Source organism: Lissotriton helveticus, chromosome 1_1 (assembly GCF_964261635.1).
Source record: "Lissotriton helveticus chromosome 1_1, aLisHel1.1, whole genome shotgun sequence".
NCBI classification, from domain to species: domain Eukaryota; kingdom Metazoa; phylum Chordata; class Amphibia; order Caudata; family Salamandridae; genus Lissotriton; species Lissotriton helveticus.
The window spans coordinates 49,893,727-49,917,698 of record NC_136057.1 but is presented as its reverse complement, the minus strand read 5'-3'; the positions used below and the strand labels follow the sequence as shown (position 1 = coordinate 49,917,698).

The 23,972-nt window shown below is 47.7% G+C and overlaps 1 protein-coding gene across 1 annotated transcript in view; it reads right to left on the bottom strand.

Moving 5' to 3' along the window:
• Positions 1–302: 302 nt before the first annotated feature.
• Positions 303–23,972, bottom strand: part of LOC144821799 (uncharacterized) — a 66,431-nt gene continuing 42,761 nt past the window's right edge. The window contains exons 3-4 of the mRNA XM_078679001.1: positions 883–1,840; positions 303–468 (exon numbers count right to left, since the gene is read on the bottom strand). Coding sequence (XP_078535127.1) covers positions 309–468; positions 883–1,840 — 1,118 coding nt within the window. The 3' untranslated portion in view covers positions 303–308. The remainder of the gene's footprint in view (positions 469–882; positions 1,841–23,972) is intronic.

Genomic DNA, 23,972 nt, shown 5'->3' with positions numbered 1-23,972 from the left:
ACGTTTCTTTCTGCAGCTCCAGCGGTAATCACGCACCACAAAGAGCGAGCAGCACCTGGGCTGAAGATGGACGCAAGTCCGTTCCAAGAGGCGAGTAGGGACTTTGGCATCTGCGAATAGGGGGCTGTGCTGAGAGCCTTAGCTGTGAGCTAAAAGGTGTTGTGACGTGTAAGTAGTAGTTTAGTGTGTGTTTTGTAAGACGGTGTGATAGCGTTGCGGCTGACTATAAGGCCTTGCTAAGTTACAACATTCCAGTAAAACTTACTTTGGGGTAAGCAGGACATAAGATTGTTACAGTGAAAATGGATCTAGTTTGTATTTATTGATGTTGTAGAAACGTTCATTTTGAGTGAAGTTCCTGGCATAAACTGTGCAGTGATAGGGTTCAGTTTAGTGTGTATTATTTGGTGCCGTTGCATATGTGCCTTACCAGTAAAGCTCTTATCACACACGGTGCAGTGATAAGGCCTCTTTCCTGTGTGTGCACTTTGATGCCGTACATGGACTTTCTTTCTGAGAAAAGCGCTTGGAAGACACTTTGCAGTGTTAAGATTTCTCTCCAGTGTGTTTGGTGTTACGAGACTTGACTTTTGATTTAAGCTCTTCTCGCACACAGTGCAGTGAAAAGGCTTCTCTCATGTGTGTATGCTTTGATGCCGTACAAGGGATCCCTGATAAGCAAAGCGCTTGGAACACCTAATGCATAGATAAGGCCTCTCTACTGTGTGTGTTCTTTGATGCAGTACAAGGGTTGTCTTCTGAGAAAAGGTTTTTGAACACACAGTACAGTGATGAGGTCTCTATCTTGTGTGTACGATTTGATGCTGTACAAGGGTCGCCTTACGAGAAAAGCGCTTTGAACACCCAGTGCAGTGATAAAGCTTCTCTCCTGTGTGTGTTCTTTGATGCCGTACAAAGGAGCCCCTATCAGCAAAGCGCTTGGAACACAGAGTGCAGTGATAAGGCCGCTCTCCTGTGTGTATTCTTTGATGCAGTACAAGGCCTTTTTTATGAGCAAAGCGCTTTGAACACACAGTGCAGTGATGAGGCCTCTCTCCAGTGTGTACGCTTTGATGCTGTACAAGGGACGCCTTATAAGAAAAGCGCTTGGAACACAGAGTGCAGTGATAAGGCCGCTCTCCTGTGTGAGTTCTTTGATGCAGTACAAGGTTTGTTTTACAAGAAAAGGTTTTGGAACACACAGTGCAATGATGAGGCCTCTCTCCTGTGTGTACGCTTTGATGCTGTACAAGGCCTTTTTTATGAGCAAAGCGCTTGGAACACACAGTGCAATGATAAGGTTTCTCCCCTGTGTGTGTTCTTTGGTGCTTTAGTAGCTTTGTCTTTTGACTGAAGCTCTTCTCACACATGGTGCAGTGAAAAGGCTTTTCTCCTGTGTGTATGTGTTGATGCTCATGAAGAATTTTCTTTCGAGTGAAGCTCTTGGCACATACAGTACAGTGATAAGGCCTCTCTCCTGTGTGTACACGTTGATGCTGTACGAGGCTATTCTTATGAGCAAAGCGCTTGGAACACACTGTGCAGTGATACGGCCGCTCTCCAGTGTGTGTTCTTTGATGCTGTAAAAAAGTTGCCTTTTGACTGAAACACTTTTTACATGTTTCGCAGGGATATGGCCTGAGGCTGGTGTGTCCTTTTTTGTGCCTCACAAGAAGTGTCTCATTGATAAATTCTTTTTCACACATATTACAAGCAAAGCGTCTCTCCTTCATGTGCATTCTGCGCCGTTTCCTTAAGTAGATATTTTGAGTAAAATTCATCTTGCCTCCGGAACCTTTATGGCTTTCTTTCCCATTCATATTTTCTAGATGTGATTGTTCTGCAAAATAGAAAAAACATTGAAAATTACATGAAGAAAATATTTCTTGAAAAAGCTGCATTGATATAATATGGAGAAGTGAACAGTTACAATTCAGGGGAAAAAAATGTATGTTCTAGGAAAAAGAGTCACACTTCCCTTTGAGACACAAATGGTGGCTAGTCCTCCTACACAAAGTGCGTTGACCTGGTCCTGCAGCAGGAGCATGCTGGGAAATCAAGTGATTCACAAGAACCACTGTTCGACATGGGGGTTCTGGTTGGCTAGGGTAGGCACCTAAGCCAGGCAGAATCCACCACTCTAGTCAGGTTAAGCCAGATACACACCTGAGATAACCTGCGCTCACCCTCTGGTAGCTTGGCGCAGAGCAGTCGGGCTAGTTTAAAGATGCAATGTGCAGAGCATTTGTGCAACACACTAGTGCAGCAACACAGTGAGTAAATCAAAAAAGGGAATCCACGCAGGATTAAGTAAAAATAGATTCTATATTACACACTTACTTTTATCTTCGCGTTGCAGTCATCACAAAATGATTCGCTTTACCACAGTCTATGCATATCTGTCCAATGGCGGGACATTTACCTTTGTGTGGAAATGACAGTCCGTATCTGTAACACGTTTTGTTTTTCTGTGGAGACAGTACCTTGTGTCCCTCAGCCTTGTACCTTGGCTTACTTTTCGTGCTCATGACAGACGCACTTTGGTCATCTACAGCCTCCATGTCAGTCACTTGGCGATAAGTACGCTTGTCAGCGCAAGCAGCCTTGAGGACTTGATACAAGCTCAGTTTCCATCAGCATTCGTCGTTGAAATGCTTCAGACAGACATCCATTGATCACTCTGAGGAGGGTAGCCTCCTCATCATAAATTAATTGAATTTACAGTGCTTTACCAAACATCCAGTCTTTCAACAAACTCATCAATGGTCTTACCTGGTCTCTGGATGAAGATATATCTTTTATAATTCACATTTGGCACTGGCTTAAACTTGACCTTAAAGGCCTTTTCGATTTGATCATATATCTTTTCACCTTCTTGTAAATTCTTTTTCATGGTTTCTTGCCTCCTTCATTGGCCATGTTTCTCAAGATACTTTATACTCTTTTTCATCTATTGCATCTATGAAATCTTCAAAAGTTTCTATCCATCCATCATCGCCAATATTCTGTTTTTTTGCAAAATCAAACACAGTTTGCGGTTTTAAGAATGCAGCAGCCGTGTATACATTGGAGGACAGTAGTGCTCTCTCAGGCACTTCCTGTGGAACTTGATCAGACAGAGCTTTTCTAGCGCCTCGTGATGTGCCGGCTTCAGGGTCAGCCTTAATGACTTTTGGAGCTTGGTTCTCGTCCTGGCTCTCCATCGGAGCTCTGTATGTTATGGCTGTCTAAGAAGTTGTTCTGGGCCCCTTGTGCAGCAGCTTTGGTGGTGGGCCGCTTCGTCTGTGGAAACTCGGCAAACCCAACCCGACCCTCTGTCTGGGACTGCTCTCCAGCATGTTGAGAGACAATGATTTGTTGATGGTTTAGAGAAGGAGATAAATCTTTTTACACTACTAGTACATGAAAGCAGATAACACTGGTCGATTTTGTGCTGAAATGTTTCTTCATAAACATCTGGTTAATCTCTGCTTCATAGAATGTGAATTTCAGTGTAATGTGTACTGAACTATTTCTGTGTGCTTTCCTTGTCCACCTTTAGTTTTCTTACTCCACATAGCGTAATGGTATTAATTTGCGTAATGGCGCCATATATTCCATTAGAAGCTGTTTCATTCAGTTCCGGTTCAGCGACATGTAGACTTTCAGTGTCGCTGTCTTTATCTTTAAGCATTTTATTCAGGCTGGCATTGCACTGAGACTCCACCAGTGCCAGCATTGATTCTGCACTTCAACTGAGGCACATGTGGCACGCACAAGCAGTGTGCTTGACCACGGCAAACTCTCTGGAAGAGCGCTCTCAGTGTACGGACTTCGTATCCCCTATATTGTCACCAGTTATAGCGTCCTGCCAGCCTAGGTACTCGCCAATAACCAAGCCACACACGGAGAGTAGTTGAACACATCTTGATTACACTGCGTGAACGTCAGAACTCAACATTCTACGCCGGCCTTTATCTCATCTCTCCAGAGCTTACGTCCTTACCGATGATATACCTTGGAAGTCACTCATGAAGGATCGATGCGACTACTGCAAGATTCAGCTTGTTAGTGGCACTTGAGGAAAACAACTATTGAATTTGTTTGACTTGGCCCTCTCTACAGGCAGGGTCACCCCAAACTGGTGCCTTCACCCTTCCTATTTTTGCTGAATTTGTTTCTGTGGCCTTAGGACTCTGTGCACGTTGGCTAACCAGTGCTAACGTGCTTCTGCTCTCTCCCCTAAGCATGAAAGAGCAGGTGGAAGAGGGAGAAAGTAAGGGCAAGAAACGAGAGAGGAAAATGGAGAATGGGAGGAAGGTGGTATGGAGAGCTGAATACGAAAGGAAGAGAGAGAAAAGGGGGTGGACACAAGGAGACAAAAAAGGAAGAGAGAAGCGAAGGGGGAACTAGAGAGGATGAGAGCAGCTGAAAGGGAAGGAGTGAAAAGCAGGGGTGCGGACAGAGGGCAGACAGAGAACACAAAATGAAGGGGGGTGAAGACAGTAATTGCGAGAGAGTCAAGATGAGAGAGGAAGGTGGACAGGGATGGGAGGGGTGGCATGAGCGCGGACGGGAGAAGACAAAGCAGAGGAGGGACGAGAGAAGAAAGGTTTCAAAGAGAGGGGTTCTAGTTGGAAAGAAGGGATGAGGAGGGCGTGGGAGGTGAATGAGAGGAAAGTTCAGTTGAGGAAGAGGGTTGAGTTTGAGAGTGAGGAGTGCTGGAGCAGAGAGGGAGAGGGCAGGTTCCGGCAGGACACATGAGTGGAGACGAGTGAGTAGAGAGGAGTAAGGGAGGGCATGAGAAGGGTAGTGAGCTTTATGGAGGGAAGGAGATGAAGAGGAAAGAGATGAAGAGGAGGGCTACGGATAGTCATGATGAAAGGGCAAGAAGAAAAAAATGGGAACAGGTGACAGCAGGGGAAAGGAGTGAGGGTCGTGGGTAGCGTGGGGGTGGCTAATGCAGGAGGGAGAGGGGAGAGTAGTGGAGGAGGAGAAGGGATGGTAAGCAAGACAGGAAAAAGTTGAAAAGAAAGAGGAGTGTGGAGGGAACAACTTCTGGCCCTCCATCCACTGGCCAGAAATCTTGTTTTCATAGTTTGCCTCCTACCCTCTCTGCACAGACTCCCAATGCTTCTAGGACCTGAAGAAAAAGTAACGTAGAAAATTGGACTGGAGAAAAAGGGCTGGTCTTCAGGCTTTTTCGAGAGCCATAGTGGCTTCTCGCACAGGAAGTCGTCTACAGAAGTGAGGAAGCCCTGAGAGCTGCTCGCAAACAAAACAATGCCCCTTGCAAGACACACTCAGACCTCTGTGAGTGAGTCTCCAGGGGCAAGCCCCTGTTCCTGGGGTGTTCTAGAGTGGAAAGGGGGGTTTGTGGAATCTTTTCCACAAACTTCTCCATTCACTGGATTGTATGTGTTCCTGTAAGGGAGACCTTGATGGGCTGTGGGATTCCTTCAGGAATGGCGTTTCTGCTGAAGGAAGGCTGGTCTGATTTTCCGTCGCAGCACCCCGTTGTAGAGAGCTGAGCAGCAGTGATGGACTCCAGAGCGAGGCTGGTCTGATCCTCCCCCGCAGCACCCCGTTGTAGCACAGTGAGCAGCAGTGATGGACACCCTAGCAAGGCTGGTCTGATCCTCCCCCGCAGCACTCCGTTGTAGCACAGTGAGCAGCAGTGATGTACTCCCCAGCGAGGCTGGTCTGATTCTCCCCCGCAGCACCCCGTTGTAGCGCAGCAAGCAGCAGTGATGGACTCCCCAGCGAGGCTGGTCTGATCCTCCCCCGCAGCACCTCGTTGTAGCACAGCGAGCAGCAGTGATGGACTCCCCTGCGAGGCTGGTCTGATCCTCCCCGGCAGCACCACGTTGTAGCGCAGCGAGCAGCAGTGATGGACTCCCCAGCGAGGCTGGTCTGATCCTCCCCCGCAGCACCACGTTGTAGCGCAGCGAGCAGCAGTGATGGACTCCCCTGCGAGGCTGGTCTGATCCTCCCCGGCAGCACCACGTTGTAGCGCAGCGAGCAGCAGTGATGGACTCCCCTGCGAGGCTGGTCTGATCCTCCCCGGCAGCACCACGTTGTAGCGCAGCGAGCAGCAGTGATGGACTCCCCAGCCAGGCTGCTAAACTTCGGGTGCTGATTGGAGTTTTGCAAGCGCTAGAGAAGTATCACACCATCTATTTCAAGCACAACAAAAAAAAGCTCTAAGGGTGCTTCAAAGTTATAGGAGGAAAACACCCAACTCCTCGCTGCGTAATCAAATGATTAGGCACAATCAGATTTCACAAGGATTGAAGCACTCCACATGTAATAGCCCAAATTCAGCTTAGTCCATATAAAAAGACATCCAGAGAATCTCCCATGCAGATTATCTTCTTTTATTCCATTAAAGTTCTGATCCAATCCCAACCAACGCGTTTCGCCGAGGTTACTTTATACCTCTCGGCTTCGTCAGGGCTGGAAACAATACAAAATAATATGCTCTTACCATATTATACATTTCCGTACATATTTTGAGAATAGATAGAGAGAAGATAAGGTAAACCATGAGCATTGATTTGTGTTTAAAAAGACTTTAGGAATTGGGGGAGCAATTTCACTTGATGTTTATCCCACTTGACATTGTGCATGAACAAACTCACCAAATCGGTGAAGGCAGTTTTTGTTTCCACATTGGAAATTAATGAATTGGTTTTTGTGTTGTTTTAAATAATGAGTTGCTATATTTTTTGAGAACGAGCATGTAATCACCCCTTTGTGTGTAAATATGTACACGGGTTTTCTACTGGGCCATGTGGGGCTCTATCTATTCTCAAAATATGTACGGAAATGTATAATATGGTAAGAGCATATTATTTTGTATTGTTTCCAGCCCTGACGAAGCCGAGAGGTATAAAGTAACCTCGGCGAAACGCGTTGGTTGGGATTGGATCAGAACTTTAATGGAATAAAAGAAGATAATCTGCATGGGAGATTCTCTGGATGTCTTTTTATATGGACTAAGCTGAATTTGGGCTATTACATGTGGAGTGCTTCAATCCTTGTGAAATCCCCAGCCAGGCTGGTCTGATCCTCCCCCGCGGCACCCCGTTGTAGAGAGGCGAGCAGCAGTGATGGACTTCAGAGCGAGGCTGGCCTGATTCTCCCCCGCAGCACCCCGTTGTAACGCAGCGAGCAGCAGTGATGGACACCCCAGCAAGGCTGGTCTGATCCTCCCCCGCAGCACTCCGTTGTAGCACAGTGAGCAGCAGTGATGTACTCCCCAGCCAGGCTGGTCTGATCCTCCCCGGCAGCACCCCGTTGGAGCGCAGCGAGCAGCAGTGATGGACACCCCAGCCAGGCTGGTCTGATCCTCCCCGGCAGCACCCCGTTGGAGCGCAGTGAGCAGCAGTGATGGACACCCCAGCAAGGCTGGTCTGATCCTCCCCCGCAGCACTCCGTTGTAGCACAGTGAGCAGCAGTGATGGACTCCCCAGCGAGGCTGGTCTGATCCTCCCCGGCAGCACCCCGTTGGAGCGCAGCGAGCAGCAGTGATGGACACCCCAGCCAGGCTGGTCTGATCCTCCCCGGCAGCACCCCGTTGGAGCGCAGTGAGCAGCAGTGATGGACACTCCAGCGAGGCTGGTCTGATCCTCCCCGGCAGCACCCGGCTGCAGCGCAGTGAGCAGCAGTGATGGACTCTACCCCCCGCTGCCCCTGTGTCTCTAAGCCCAATTTTTCCTTCTGTTCCCTTCGCTGCCCCCGTGCCTCTCTGCCCGTTCTGCCTTCTGTTCATAGCTGCCCCTGTATTTCTGTATTCTTTATTTTGCCTCTGTGCCACTCGTTTTTCCGGTATTTCTGTGCCCTTTTTGCCTTCTGTACCACTCGTTTTTCACTGGCGAGAGCAGAGGTGCAGGAGACGAGATCCCTGCCTACATTGAGAGTGAGCGTGTGCGGGTTTGCTGACCTGGTGGACCGACGTGAATAAAACAGGATTCAAGTGGTCCTATGTGCCGGGTATTCCCGGGCATTTGTGCCCCGTAACTACCTCGCTATCCGTGAGTTGGAGAGTATTACTCTCCTTTAAGATGTGTTGTTACCGATGTTCCCTCTAATTCTTTTCCTCTGTGTGCGGCAGTGGAGGGTCTCTGTGCACTGCAACCATGGCTATGTGCGCCAGTACCCAAACCGCGCGTGTCTGCGGTGCCAAATGGCACTCAAAACGTTTAATTTAAAAAGTGAAAATATGGTGCATTTTCACACATACAGCGCCACAATAAGGGTCTTAAGGGCAGTTTGCAAATTGGATAAGCACGCCATGACATGAATTGGTTACACAGGCAAGTACACTTCAAGTTTAGAAAAGCACAAGACTTCAATGGTGGTACCATCATAAGATTTTAATAAATATTGTTAACTGGATCACAGTTTATTGGGTGGGGAAATGTTGCGAGCCTATACAATATCACATATACACAAGAAGGGAGAGGGCAGTTCAGACACGTCAAGTGGCATCACTAGATGGGTGACAGGGTTGCTTCTCACGGCGATCCTTGCTATTTTTCCAGTGCTGATAAACTCGGTCTGGGTCAACTTTCCCATTCAGGAGGTAGGCCTTTGTCCTCATCAGCATATTCAAATGCTTCTGCTCTAGTCTATTCCTCAATTTACTCTTGATAGTATACATGAGGCTGAATCCTCGTTCACAGTCTGCACTAGATGCGTGAAATGTTGCGCAGACATCAACAAGCCGAGACACCACACTATACTGAGCAGCATTGCGTACAGTGAAATTCACCATGTCTTGAAAGGTGGTAAATAACCCACCCTTTACATGTTCTGCCACCACATATTTATAGCCTCTGTATTGTCGAACAACATCTTCTGTTGTTTCACAATCACCCATGGCCAAGACATTTTTATACTTTTCAACAAGTCTTTGAATATTCTCAGTCCCAAAATCAAAATGTGATTGTGTTGCTATTGCCTGGATCTCAAAACTTGCCCATTCTTTTAGCTCGTCTTCAGGGAACCTTTTTTGCATGTGCTCACAAAGAAGGGAAACAAAAGACAAAATAGGCCCACTGTCAAACTCTTGCCTTTCCTTGTACAACACCATCAGATCTGTTACGTCGCTGCTCCAAAAGAAAGTGTCCCTCAAATACTGTTGCTTAATTTGGCCAATCTTTGCTCTTGCATACTGTACAGCTTCAACAGTAGTCAAATAACTTTTTTGGAATAGTTTGCACAAAGATGCAAATTCTCCCAGAATGTCATTAAGTACTGCAAGGGAAATATGGTAGTTGGAGTCCGATAGCTTTTCATAACAATATTTAGCAATTGGATCATTCTCCTCAACTTTCTCATGCTCAAAGTACATAAGAACAGTCTCGCAATTACGAATTACTGCACCAACAGCAAAATGCATTGAAAGCCACCGGACTTCATTCAGTGGTCGAAAAGAGACAACTTCACATTCAGTGACCGATGCAATTTCATCCAGCTTGGACTTCCTTGCAGGATATCTGGAGAACACAGTGTAGACAGTCCTCAATAATGTCTCCATCTCTTTAATCATTGGAACCCTCTTCCAGGCATCATCAACTCCCAAATCTTCTCGATGGACGACACAATGCTGCTCAACTAGATGAGGAATGGACTGTTTAAGGCGAGTAGCAACACCATTATTCTTTACCCAGCATCACCGACACACCATCGTATGTGAACAAGACCATTTTCATGAGGTCCAGTTCATTGTCAGTGTAGAATTCTTTCACGGCAATAGTGATAGCCCCAGCATTACAGCTAGCCAGCTTCACTATGCCCCCAAACTGCGTTTTGTGCTCAGTTAATGTTACAGGTCGGAACTTGAAGTACAGGATGATTATTTTTGCAAGAGAAATATCTGTGCTCTCATCAATTATCAAGGTGTAATACAAAGCTTGCCGAAGTTCTGTCATAGCTTCACAGTGTATCACGCTATTGATGGCCTCAAGGAACTCAAAGGCATAATTCTTGCTCCTCCAGCTGTCTGGTATCTTCACATACAAAGCTAGGTGGTCATGGATGTCTTGTACAGATAACATTGAAGTATTCATCTTGACTGCCAGCAACACGTTGTTGATGAGAATCTTTATCTCCTCAGGCATAGATCTTTAGCGTTCAACTACTTCCATTCTATTCTCTTTGTCAGTGGCAGTTTCTGTCAGCATAGCCCGCACTCCAAAACCAAACCAGGCAGCAGCAATTCTGTTTCTCAATATCACCATGGAAGACTAGTGTACTTTGCTAAGTAGATGGCGTTTCATGTAGTCCAGTTTCCAGCCATCACTCCTTTTCTTCCCTGTGGAAAAGTCCCCAACAATCTTGGCTTCGGCACATGCTTTGCAAATCAATCCCATGTCTGGACTGTATAAGAAATAGTTTCCCGAATTGCATGCAAACATTGCTTCGTGACTTCTGTGTCTCAGCCTCCACAATATCCTTCATCCACTCTTCCTTTAATACAAGGCAACATTTTTTCCTTTGTGGTGAAGCACTGCACTCTCCTGAAGTTACAGCTTTGCGCTTGAACATTTCCGTACCCGCAGGTTTGAACCTGCTTCGCCACAAAGCCTGCAAAATAAGGAAACATGGCTTACGTTGAATGCAATCATGAATGCAATCTGTTATGTACAAAATGCACCACAGTTTAATTCAACCCAACAATTACCTCTTCTGCTTGCACTCACGTACGCCTGTTTAAATGTATGCGGTTCTGGCTGCGAAACCTGCAACAGAAGAAAACATGGGTAAGTATATATGATACTACAATGTTCAAGATGCACCACAGTTTAACTCAACCCAACAATTACCTCTTCTGATTGCACTCACGTACGCCTGTTTAAATGTATGGGGTTCTGGGTGCAAAACGTCAAAACAGAAGAAAACATGGGTAAGTATATATGATACTACAATGTTCAAGATGCACCACAGTTTAACTCAACCCAACAATTACCTCTTCTGATTGCACTCACGTACGCCTGTTTAAATGTATGGGGTTCTGGGTGCAAAACGTCAAAACAGAAGAAAACATGGGTAAGTATATATGATACTACAATGTTCAAGATGCACCACAGTTTAACTCAACCCAAAAATTACCTCTTCTGCTTGCACTCACGTACGCCTGTTTAAATGTATGGGGTTCTGGCTGCGAAACCTGCAACAGAAGAAAACATTATGAAAAACAGACCAGACTAGTTTATCATAAATCCCAGCACTGCACACTGTTCCGTCGGCTGCACCAAACTGGGGTGAACAGGCCTGTAAAAGGAACTATAATGCGGATATTGTGAATTAATAATGCATTCTCAATGTATCTAGTAACCAAGATATGAAAGCTGCGAGTTGCATTGGCAAGATTTCTCAAACTTCACATTTATACTTGGAAGGCTGTTGTGAGCATTTTGTGTAGAACTCTGCAGAACTTAGTCTGAAAAAATGTGTCACTGGCCTTTAAAAAATAATGTATTCTTTTTTTTTTTAAACTTGAACATAGCAAATGGCAAATGCATCTATTCCCACCCACCCTGTAGACTGTAGCCTTACTATTTATGAGGAAAAAGTGTCACTCATAGTTGTTGAAATGTCACTCATATTTACGCCGAAATTTTGAAAAAGTCACACAAAGCAATGTGAAACCTTGGCAGCTATGCACTATCCAGGTGTGCACAGCTGATGTACCCCATAAAACAAAAGGACACAGTCTTCCCCGCGCTTTACTAACAAAGGCGTAGTCAGTTTCCAAACACAGCGTGTGCTAAAGTACGCGCTGTGTTTGGAAACTGACTACGCTTTTGTTAGTAAAGTGCGGGGCAGACTGTGGCCTTTTGTTTAAGTATTGCTGTTAATCAGAGCCCCTTCACGGACTCTGATTAACAGCAATACTTAAACAAAAGACCACAGTCTGCCCCGCGCTTTACTAAAAAAAGCGTAGAGACAGTTTCCAAACACAGCATGTGCTAAAGTACGCGCTGTGTTTGGAAACTGACTACGCTTTTGTTAGTAAAGCATGGGGCAGACTGTGGCCTTTTGTTTAAGTATTGCTGTTAATCAGAGCCTGTGAATGAAGGGGCTCTGATTAACAGCAGTACTTGAACAAAAGGCCACAGTCTGCCCCACGCTCCCACATAGCCACAAGCCCCACCAGCCTCCCGCCTCCTTACTTGCACTCCCCACGACCGCTCCGCCGCCACCGTATGGAAAAGTGCCTCATGTTTGCACCGCTCGCTTCTTTAAAGCGGCCAACGGCGCGACTCTCTCGCGCGATGTCCTGACTGTGTGCCCGCTCCACACGAGGCGGTATGCGCTGACGTCAGGGGAGGTGCATGCGCGCGCCCTAGAGGGAACGGTGGATCTTACACTTGTCCTGATGAAGCCGAAAGGAATCACTGGCTGAAATGCGACCGTTACTGCGTCAACATATTTACGAGGAGTCCCATTATTTTGATTTCTGTTGAAAGGGAAAGCGCCTATAGAATAATTAGACTAGAGGTGTAATTGCTCCCTCGGAGTAAGGAGTGTACATTCCGATTGTTTTTGCTCTCAGTAATGGTGCTTTTGTACTTTTTGTATATGTTGTATATATTGTGTATATGTATTGTATCATATATATGAATGTGATTTATATGTTCATGTCTTGTATATATTATGTTTACACATGAGGAAACTCTGATTTGATTTGTTTGTGCTCAGCCCCGTCATTTGACACATATATGAGTTAGATTCATGGTTATGCAGAATTTTCAAAAAATAATTGAAACATCAGGGTAATTAAGGGTACCTTGAATGAAAATAAATGTTGGATTGGTCCCTCTGTACCTTCTTTTTCTTTATATACATATTTGATGTTTTATGCCCAGGTTTAGGAGGGTGATTTGGTCATAACCCCCCTTTTGTCTGTATCTGATCCTCCCCCGCAGCACCCCGTTGTAGCACAGCGAGCAGCAGTGATGGACACCCCAGCAAAGCTGGTCAGATACTCCAATGCAGCACCACGTTGTAGCACAGCGACCAGCAGTGATGAACTCCCCAGCCAGGCTGGTCTGATCCTCCCCGGCAGCACCCCGTTGCAGCTCAGTGAGCAGCAGTGATGGACTCCCCAGCGAGGCTGGTCTGATCCTCCCCCGCAGCGCCTCGTTGTAGTGAGGCGAGTAGCAGTGATGGACTCCCCAGCGAGGCAGAAGAGGGCCGCTGCAGATAAGACTTCAGTTAGCACCCCCTCTTTTTCCTGGATCTTGGTGGGGTGGACATCTGGTGTCAGAACGTCCCTACTTTGAATTTACTTACGCTTTTTCTGGTAGATACAATATCTGCCTGTGGATTCCTCACCTTGTGAATATCCCCTTGCGTCAGCAACATTCGGAAATTCTTTTTGTAGCTTCGCGCCGACGTGGACTTGGACGTCATAGAGGCACGGCATCGCACGCGACTCCGCTGACGTCACCGACGCCTACAAAAGGCCCACGCCGGCGTGATGACATCAGTTCCGCCCTTTTTTCCGTGCCTTCGAGGCACACGGACGGACCAATGACAGTAGACATATACACAGTATACGCAGTACAAATACCAAGGTAAAACACACACAGTGTGAAGCAAATGCAATAAAACACTTGAAATAAACAACCCCTTGAGAATAAAACAAATACATTACAGAAGCTCTGGTATAGAAGAGTGGACAACGGGGAGGCGGGTGGGTCAGTGAGGAATCCACAGGCAGATATTGTATCTACCAGAAAAAGCGTTACCGAAGGTAAGTAACTTGTTCTTCTGATAGATACATCTGCCGTGTGGATTCCTCACCTTGTGAATAGAGTCCCACAGCAGTCCCCACTCCCGGAGTAGGGAGTCCACTCTTCGAAACCAAGAAATCCTGGAGGACAGAGCGCACGAAGTGGCCGTCCCTCCTCACTTCGGAATCCAAGCAGTAATGCTTCACGAAAGTGTGGAGGGAAGACCAAGTTGCCGCCCCACCAATATCCTCTACAGGTACACCTCTAACAAAAGCAGAGGTTGAAGATTTAGCTCTTGTAGAATGAGCCCTTATACCCTCTGGTGGTTCCTTACCGGCCAAAGAGTAGCAGATCTTTATACAGAGGACGATCCATCTTGACAAGGTTCTTTTATGGACCGCTCTTCCTCTTTTGCAGCCAGCAAACCCAATGAAGAGCTGGTCATCCAATCGACAGTCTTTAGTTCTGTCCAGGTAAAAGGACACCGCCCTCTTAGGGTCCAGACGGTGTAACCTCTCCTCCTCCTTGGAAGGGTGTGGGGGAGGATAAAAGGTAGGGAGGGTAATGGATTGACCAAGGTGGAAAGGAGTCACCACCTTTGGGAGAAAAGCAGCCCTGGTCCTAAGAACCATTCGATCAGCATGAATGGTCAAGAAAGGGGGCTTGGAACTAAGAGCTTGAAGCTCACTTACCCTCCTTGCTGAGGTTATTGCAGCGAGGAAGCCTGCCTTAAGAGTCAAAAGCCTCATAGGACATTTGTGAAGAGGCTCAAAGGGAGCACCCATCAGAAAGGTCAAGACAAGATTTAAGTCCCACTGAGGCACAATAAAAGGAGTAGGTGGGAACTTATTTGTGAGGCCCTTCAAAAACCTTAAAACCACAGGAGATTTAAAAAGAGAAGGCTGGTCAGGCAAACAGAGAAATGCCGACAGCGCAGAAAGATAGCCCTTAACTGTGGCAACAGCAAGCCCTTGCCGCGCCAGAGAAAGGGCAAACTGGAGAACATCAGACAAATGGGCTCTCAAAGGGTCAACAGAATTCCCACCACACCAAGTGACAAACTTCGACCATCTATATGAATAGACGGACTTAGTGGAGTCACGCCTGGCTGACAAGATGACATCCACCACGTCAGGCGGAAGAGAAAAGGAATTCAGGTTGCCCCGTTCAATCTCCAGGCATGAAGGTGTAATGTCTGGAGGTGGGGGTGTAGAACCTCCCCCTCCATCTGAGAGAGGAGGTCTGCTCTGAGAGGGAGACGGAGCGGCGGGCGAGAGGAGAGGTGGAGAAGATCTGTATACCACACCCTTCTCGGCCAGTCCGGGACAACCAATATGACTTGGGCCCAGTCTTGGCGAATCTTCCTCAGAACCCGAGGAATCAAAGGTATGGGGGGGAAACGCGTAAAGGAGTTGTCTTCCCCAACTCAACTGAAACGCGTCCCCCAAGGCTCCTTGCAACGGATACTGGAGACTGCAGAATGACAGGCAGTGAGCATTCTCGCGAGTGGCGAACAAGTCCACCTGAGGAGTCCCCCACGTCCGAAAAACGTGCCGAACCACCTCTGGGTGAAGCCTCCACTCGTGGTCGGCCGAGAACTGCCGACTGAGACTGTCTGCACGCACGTTCAGAACTCCGGCCAGATGATTCGCCATCAGACAAATCTGATGGTCCTGAACCCAGGACCAAAGACGCAGAGCCTCCCTGCAGAGACACTGCGACCCCACTCCTCCCTGCTTGTTGATGTACCACATCGCGGTCGTGTTGTCCATCAGGACCTGGATCGACCGACCGCGAAGGGAAGGGAGGAAGGCCTTGAGCGCCAAACGTATCGCCCGCAATTCTAGAAGGTTGATGTGAAGTAACCTTTCCTCTGGAGACCAAAGACCCTTGACCTCCAGATCCCCCAGATGAGCACCCCACCCTAGAGTGGATGCATCCGTTATCACTGTGGCCACCGGAGGAGGCAACTGAAAAGGCTTACACTGAGACAGGTTGCCTTCCATGCCCCACCAAGACAGATCCGCTGCAGCTTCTCTGGAGATCCTCACTAACTCCCTGAGATCTCCGTTGTGCTGATACCACTGCCTGCGGAGGCACCACTGGAGCGCCCTCATGTGCCAGCGTGCATGGTTGACCAACAGAATGCTTGAAGCCATCAGACCGAGCAGGCGAAGGACCTTCAGGACTGGAACGACCGCTCCATTGTAGAATAAAGGAATCATTTCCTGTATGTCGTGAATCCTTTGAGGAGGAGGGAATGCGCGACATACATTTGTGTCCAGTACAGCACCTATGAACAGGTTGCGCTGGGAGGGCACCAGGTGAGATTTGGGTACATTTATCGAAAAACCCAACCTGTACAACAACTGGGTTGTCTCCTGCAGATGATGGAGCACCTTCTCTGGCGACTCCGCTTTGATTAGCCAGTCGTCCAAATAAGGGAATACAGGAATCCCTGACCTTCTGAGATGCGCCGCCACGACTTCCATCACCATGGTGAAGACTCGAGGCACAGTAGTAAGCCCAAACGGAAGGACCACAAACTGATAGTGCTGCGATCCCACCGTAAAACGGAGATACTTCCTGTGTGACTTCAGGATGGGAATGTGAAAGTACGCATCCTGCAAGTCGAGCGACACCATCCAGTCTTCTTCCAGCAGTGCCTGAAGAACCTGAGCAAGGGTGAGCATCTTGAATTTCTCTTGTTTCAGATAAAAATTCAAGATCCTGAGATCCAGGATTGGACGAAGCCTGCCATCCTTTTTTGGGATCAGGAAATACCGGGAGTAGCATCCTTGACCCCTTTCCTGCTCTGGGACCACCTCTATCGCACCCTTTCTTAACAGAGTTTGGGCTTCCTCCTATAGGAGTAACAGATGTTCCTCTGAGCAATATTCCTGGCAAGGAGGGTAATTGGGAGGGAACTCCCGAAAGGGAAGGGCATACCCATTTTCTACGAGATTGAGAACCCAAAGATCTGATGTAACCGATTCCCAATCTCGTAGAAAGTGGGTAAGCCGACCCCCCACCGGACCCACATGATCCTGAATGGCGGATCTAGGGCTGCTTTTCTGTGGCTAGGGGGTTGGAGGAGGTGGAGGAGGATGAGGCTTGACGCCCTCGAGGAGGTGACCTTTGTTATCCCCTGTATGACCTATACAAGGTATTTTGCTGCTGCTGCTGTTGTTGCTGCTGTTGACCTTGTCTAAAGGTACGGAAAGAAGAGCGTCCAAAACCTCAAAAACTTTCTGGCCGTTGATCCTCTTACTTGAAGACCAAGAGATCTAGCAGTTGCCCTGCTATCCTTAAATCTCTCTAAGGCTGTATCTGCCTTCTTGCCAAAGAGTCCTTCACCGTCAAAAGGCAGATCTAACAACGCAGACTGCACATCAGCAGAAAAATCAGAGGATTTTAGCCAAGCTGAACGTCTTGTGGCAACCGCAGTGCCCATGATCCTTGCAACAGAATCTGCAGTATCTAGACCGCTCTGGATAACCTGACGAGCTGCCGCTTGAGTATCAGATAAAACTTCCTCAAAGTCACCCCTGCAGTCTTCTGGTACCTTTGGAATCAATAAACGCATTGAGTCCATAAGTGCGTGCACATACCTCCCCATAAGACAAGTGGCATTCGTTGATTTTAACGCCATACTTGCGGAGGAGAAAGTTTTCTTGGCCACTTGATCCTGTTTTTTCAAGTCAAGTCAAGTCATGGAATTTGTATAGCGCACTACATACCCAGAGGGTTTCAAGGCGCTTAGGAAGGGGAGGAGGATTACTTGTCAAATATCCAAGTTTTAAGTTGCTTTCTGAATGCTAGGTGGTTCTGGGTAAGGCGAAGGTAAGCGGGGAGTGAGTTCCATGTTTTAGCAGCCAGGTATGAAAAGGATCTGCCTCCCATGGTGGTCTTGTTGATGCGAGGTACAGTGGCGAGGGCTTGGCTGGAAGAACGTAGTTGGCGGGAGGGGGTGTAGAAGGATAGTCGTGAGTTGAGGCAATCTGGTCCGATGTTGTAGAGTGATTTGTGTGCGTGGGTAAGCAGACGGAAAGTGATCCTCTTATTGACGGGTAGCCAGTGGAGGTCTTTAAGGTGACCAGAGATGTGTTCGTTGCGTGGGATGTCTAATATGAGCCTGGCTGAGGCGTTTTGGATTCGTTGGAGTTTCTTCTGGAGTTTTGCGGTAGTACCTGCGTAGAGGGTGTTTCCGTAGTCCAGTCGGCTCGTGACCAGAGCGTGGGTGATTGTTTTCCTTGTTTCGGAAGGGATCCAGCGAAATGTTTTTCTGAGCATGCGAAGAATGTTGAAGCAGGAAGAGGATACGGCGCTGACTTGTCTGTTCATTGAGAGTGAAGAATCCAAGATGACGCCTAGGTTCCGTGCGTGGTCTGTCGGGATGGGTGCTTTTCCGAGGGCTTCTGGCCACCAGGAGTCGTCCCATGCAGAGGGGGATGTACCTAAGATGAGGACTTCTGTTTTGTCCGATTTCAGTTTCAGACGGCTTTGTTTCATCCATTCGGCAACTTCTTTCATTCCTTCGTGTAGGTTAGTTTTGGCGGTGCTGGGGTCATTGGTGAGGGAAAGGATCAGTTGAGTGTCGTCCGCGTAAGAGATGATGTTGAGGTTGTGTTGGCGTGCGATGGCCGCGAGGGGGCTCATGTATACGTTGAAGAGGGTGGGACTGAGTGAGGATCCTTGTGGTACGCCGCAGATGACTTCAGAGGCCTCGGACTTGAATGGAGGAAGGCGGACTCTCTGGGTTCTTCCGGTGAGGAACGAGGTGATCCATTCAAGTGCTTTTCCTTGGATTCCGATGTTATTGAGGTGTTGTAAAAGGGTGCTGTGGCAGACTGTGTCGAAAGCTGCAGAGAGGTCAAGGAGGATGAGGGCGACTGTGTCTCCATTGTCCAGTAGAGTTCGAATGTCGTCTGTTGCTGCGATGAGGGCGGTCTCAGTGCTGTGTTTTGCTCGGAAGCCAGATTGTGAGGGGTCGAGGGATTTGTTGGCTTCGAGGAAGGCGGCGAGCTGGTTGTTGACAGCTTTCTCGATGACTTTGGCAGGGAATGGAAGAAGCGAGATGGGGCGGTAATTTTTGAGTTCGGTGGGGTCTGCTGTTGGTTTTTTCAGAAGGGCAGTGAGTTCAGCGTGTTTCCAGTCTTCCGGGAAGGTGGCGGAGTTGAGGGAGCAGTTGATGACGTCTCGGAGGTGCGGTGCTATGACGGAGTCTGCTTTGTTGAAGATGTGGTGAGGACATGGGTCTGTGGGGGATCCTGAGTGGATGGAATTCATCAGGCGGATGGTGTCCTCAGTGGAGATTGGGTTCCAGTCGTTAAGGGTGTTCACGGGGGGAAGATGATCAGCAGATGGTAGGGTGGGTTGGTTTCCGGGTTGGTTGTCAAAGCTGTTGTGGATGTCTGCAATCTTGTTGTGGAAAAATGAGGCTAGGGAGTCGCAGAGGATTTGAGAGGGGGTGATGTCGTTGGAGTTGGCCGAGGGATTGGAAAATTCCTTGACGATGTTGAAAAGTTCCTTGCTGTTGTGGGCGTTGTTGTCAAGTCGATCCTTGAATGCTGTTTTCTTGGCTTTTCGGATCAATTGGTGGTGAGTGCGGGTGGCGCTTTTGAAGGCGTCCTTGGTGCTGGTGGTTGGGTCTTTTTTCCAGGCCTTTTCGAGGGAGCGGCAGAGTTTCTTGGACTTCTTGAGATCATCGTTGAACCATGAGGCCTTCTTGCTGCCAGGTTTGCTTTGACGTTTTTTCAGTGGTGCTAAGGTGTCGGCGGTGTTGGATAACCATAGGGTGAGGTTGGCGGCGGCTTCGTTGGTGTTAGAAGAGAGGGCTGGGGAGTTTCGAAGGAGCGATGGGGAAAAGCACCAACTGACTTTTTTGAGCACGCAGCTTGAATCACCAGACTTTCAGGAGAAGGGTGAGATGATAAAAATGCAGGGTCCTCAGGAGCCACTCTATATCTCCTAGCCACACCTTTTGAGACAGCAGGAGCAGAAAGAGGCTTTTTCCACACTTCCATAATGGGTTCAGTTAACGCCTCATTAAATGGGAGTAATGGTTCCACTGCTGAGCTTGGTGAATGGAGAACCTCTGTAAGCAGATTTAATTTAAATTCAACAGTAGGTAATGTCAAGCCTAAAAGTCCTGCAGCCTTTTTCATTACCACGTGATATGCCTGAACATCCTTAGAGGGCACATCCGGACCTGATGGCAACACCCACTCTGGGGAAAAATCAAGACCACTAGCACCATTGACGCAGATCCAAGGGTGGATGAACAACTCAGCCTTTAAGCTAAATGGATCTAAAACTGACATTCTCCTTCTGGGTCAGAAAGGTCTCACCTTCCCTTTGAACATCTGGCCACCCTGTTTGCCCCCCCCCTGCCCCCAAACAGGAAGTAAAAAGCCTGGGAGTATGGATTGAAACAGACCTTTCATTCACCACGCAGGCCAAAAAAGTAGCCGGTACTTGCTTCGGGCTACTCAAATCGATGAGAAAGATCCTGCCCCTACTTCCACCCACATCGCAAAGACTTCTCATCCAAGGCCTCATACTGTCCATGCTTGACTATAGCAATGCTATATACCTAGGCGCACCCGAAGCAACCCTAAACAAACTCCAGAAAATCCAAAATGCTGCTGCCCGGATCCTCACGAACACCCCTGCCAGAGCTTCAGCCAAACCTGCTCTGAAGCTCTTTCACTGGCTCCCAGTGAGGGAACGAGTAATATTCAAAGCCTTATGCCTGGCCCATAAGCTACTGCAGAATCAAGGCCCCCCCATTCTGAGGAAATTTATACAACCTTATAAAGCCCCTAGATCCCTCCGATCGGACAAGGAGTCCCTCATCATCCTGCCCATATTCAAGAAAGCCCGCACGGGTGGAAGACGCTTCTCGATCCACACAGCACGCCTATGGAACGCTCCCCCCCGAGACCTGAGGAAAGAACCCAACTACCTGCGCTTCAGGAAACGGCTCAAAACTCACCTGTTCCCTTAATTTTAACCGCTTCTGTCTGAAAACTGTTGTCCCCCCCCCTCTTCTTTTCAACCCCCGACCCCACAGGTGGAGGGATCTTTAGCGCTGGGATACCTCAGGGTGACTACGCGCTCTATAAAATTTTTTAATAATAATAATAATCAGCCCGCTCCTCCAAATAATTCTCATCCAGTTCACCTTCCTCCAAGTCTGAATGAGACTCATAATACCTCAGTTCTTCCAGGAGACATTGAGCTTCCCTCCTAGATCTCTGTTTAACACGGATTGCAGCCGGATCCACTGTCGACTCAGACGGCGCCGGAGCCGACGTCGGTACCGAATCCGAAGGCTTAGAAGGATGCTCCAAAGATTTGCATGGAGCGGGCGACGCCGGTGCTGGAGTCGTCGACTTCGGTCGAGCCGGCGTCGACCTCGGTGGAACCGGGTACTGCCACAGCGGAGTCGGGGCTGGCATATACGGCATGAAAGGTGCCGGGGCATAAGAGTGAGGCACACCCAAATTAAATGCCATTGGACCCATGGGACCCGAAGGTGCACCAGAGGGGTACCACGACCTCGAGAATACTCCATACATAGCGTTCAGGAACGCCGAAGGATCCTGACCTGGTGCTGGAAAAGGTGGATGAACACCCTCAGGCCGATATCGAGGCAGATTCGAATCTGGTTCATCAACAGGAGCCGATTCCTCATCCTCATTAGGAACTTCACCGACCTCTTCTTGAGCCGGAGACGGCGTCGGAGTCGGATCGGAAACCGGAGTCGGAGATTGAACTTGCGACTCCGAAGGCGAGGCCTCACCTTCTCGATCCGAAACCTCTTGTGGTGGGATCACCTTCGACTTAACCTTCTTGGGTGATCTCGACCTCGAGCCCGACTTCTCACCCGAATGACGTCGAGATTCATGTCTCCTTTTCTTATGCTTCTTATGCGACCTCGAAGCATGATCCGACGAAGACTTCGAAGCCGACGCCTCTCAAGATCTAGATCTTGACCTCGACCTCCTCGAGCGGGATTTTGAAGACTTCTTTCCTTTATCGGCTTTCAGTTTTGCCACAAGAAGCTTGGTCTCCCTTTCTCTCAGGGCCTTTGGGTTCATTTTTTGACACGATGAGCATTCATCTACGTCGTGGTCGGAGCTCAAACACCAAATACAGTCCTGGTGTGGGTCCGTAACGGACATCATCTTCCAGCACTCCCTGCAGGGTTTAAAACCAGTCTTCATTGTCGACATTATAAGGAGACAAAGAGGCAAGAGAGTAAAGAAACGAAGAAAAACAGTAACAGAGTTACCAAAAGCTACTGAGTATCCCGAAACCGTTAGCGTCGACGACGCAGAAAAAAGGGAACTGATGTCATCACGTAGGCGTCGGTGACGTCAGCGCGGAGTCGCGTGCGATGCCGTGCCTCTATGACGTCCAAGTCCACGTCGGCGCGAAGCTACCAAAAGAATTTCCGAATGTTGCTGACGCAAGGGGATATTCACAAGGTGAGGAATCCACACAGCAGATGTATCTATCAGAAACACCATTCTGCTATGGTGTTTATCATGTAAGAAAGAACTCATGGGCAGGCTGCATAGATAGCTGTCTTTAGTGTAAACAGCACTTTGTCTCCCTGTATCTGTGATTGATGGGCGTTGCTCAGAGTGTGAGACCCCTACAAACGTATGTGTAGAACTAGGGCAAGCAACCTTATAAACTCTGAGTAATGCCAGATGAAACGTGGGCAGAGTGTAGGGGAGAGTTGGCAGCATGCTTAGCTTTAAAGTAAAAAAAGAAAAAAAAACTAACGGCACGGCTGAAGCAGCAAAAGGAGAGTGGGTTGTTTAGAGTGCAGCTTCTACAGCATGTGGCGGATGGGGGGGGAGGGTTGATAACGCAAGGCGGAAGGGAGAAGCCAAATGAAGCAAGCAGTGACTGGCGTAAAGAAAGCTTTTGAAAAAGAGTTCTTGCAAACAGCACATAAAGTACGTAGCTTATGGAAACTTTAATTGGCAGGTGATCCTCCCCCTTAAACGGAAGTGAGGTTTCGGCTGCAGGAATGAATTAGGAGGCAGGAAAGAAGACTGGCACTGCACTAAGCCCTCGGTGAGCAGCAGGCGGGAATAGAGCAGTAGTATTGATTACAGGAGGTCTTGCAGACAGCGCATGCGGTCTGCCTAGGCTCAACCTAAAAATGGCATGTTTGTACGCATGCGGAGCGGTCGTCGAAAGAGAAATGTCTTGTATACATGCAAGTAACAATCTAACAAGCATTTGCAATGCAGTAGGTCTCGCATTAGGAAAGTTTGAGCTATGGTATTGTAAATGACAATTTTTTTATTTATGTGTTGGTTTTGAAAATAGCGAAATTAATAGCTTTGTCATTTACAATGTCAATAGTTTTAACTTTAGCAAATGTGACACCTATAGCATTTGTAATGCAATATAAAAGTTATTGTAATTTATCATGGAAATAGCTTTTGTAAATAACTTTTGTAAAGATTATGTTCATTGTATTTTATTGTGACGAAAATCCAAGAACAGAAGTGAAATATTAACATGTTTTTGTGACATTTGTAATAAAGCTTGAAACATTGAGAGAACATATTTGAACCAGTTGTTGTTAAGTGGTTGCACAGATTGATGCTGTGGTGGTGCTGATTGATGTTCTTGTGTCGATGAGTGATGCTGTGGTAGCGCATAGTGATGTTGTGGTGCCTCTGATTAACAGCAATACTTGAACAAAAGGCCACTTATGGTGCTGTGATGTTGTGGTGCCTCTGAGTGATGCAATAGATAGAGTGAGAGCGATAGTTAGAGGGAGGGCGATAGATAGAGAGCAATAGATAGAGGGAGGGGGCGAAAGATAGATAGAGAGCAATAGATAGAGGGAGGGGGCGATAGATAGATAGAGGGAGGGGGCGATAGATAGATAGCGATAGATAGAGGGAGGGGGCGATAGATAGATAGAGAGCGATAGATAGAGGGAGGGGGCGGTAGATAGATAGATAGAGAGCGATAGATAGAGGGGGTGTGGTAAATAAAATTACCGGGACTATTTTTCTATACATTAAATGACAATAAGGATAGCTCAATAAATGAGAGGCAGAGTCCGTGGTATCTGAGTCATACGGGCTTTAATTAAGTGGCTCGAGTCACTGGACATCGGGTTCCATCACCACTAAGGTTCAGGAAGGGATATTCAACATTTTATTAACATCACACATTATATATAGTAAAACTGAACAGTTGCAT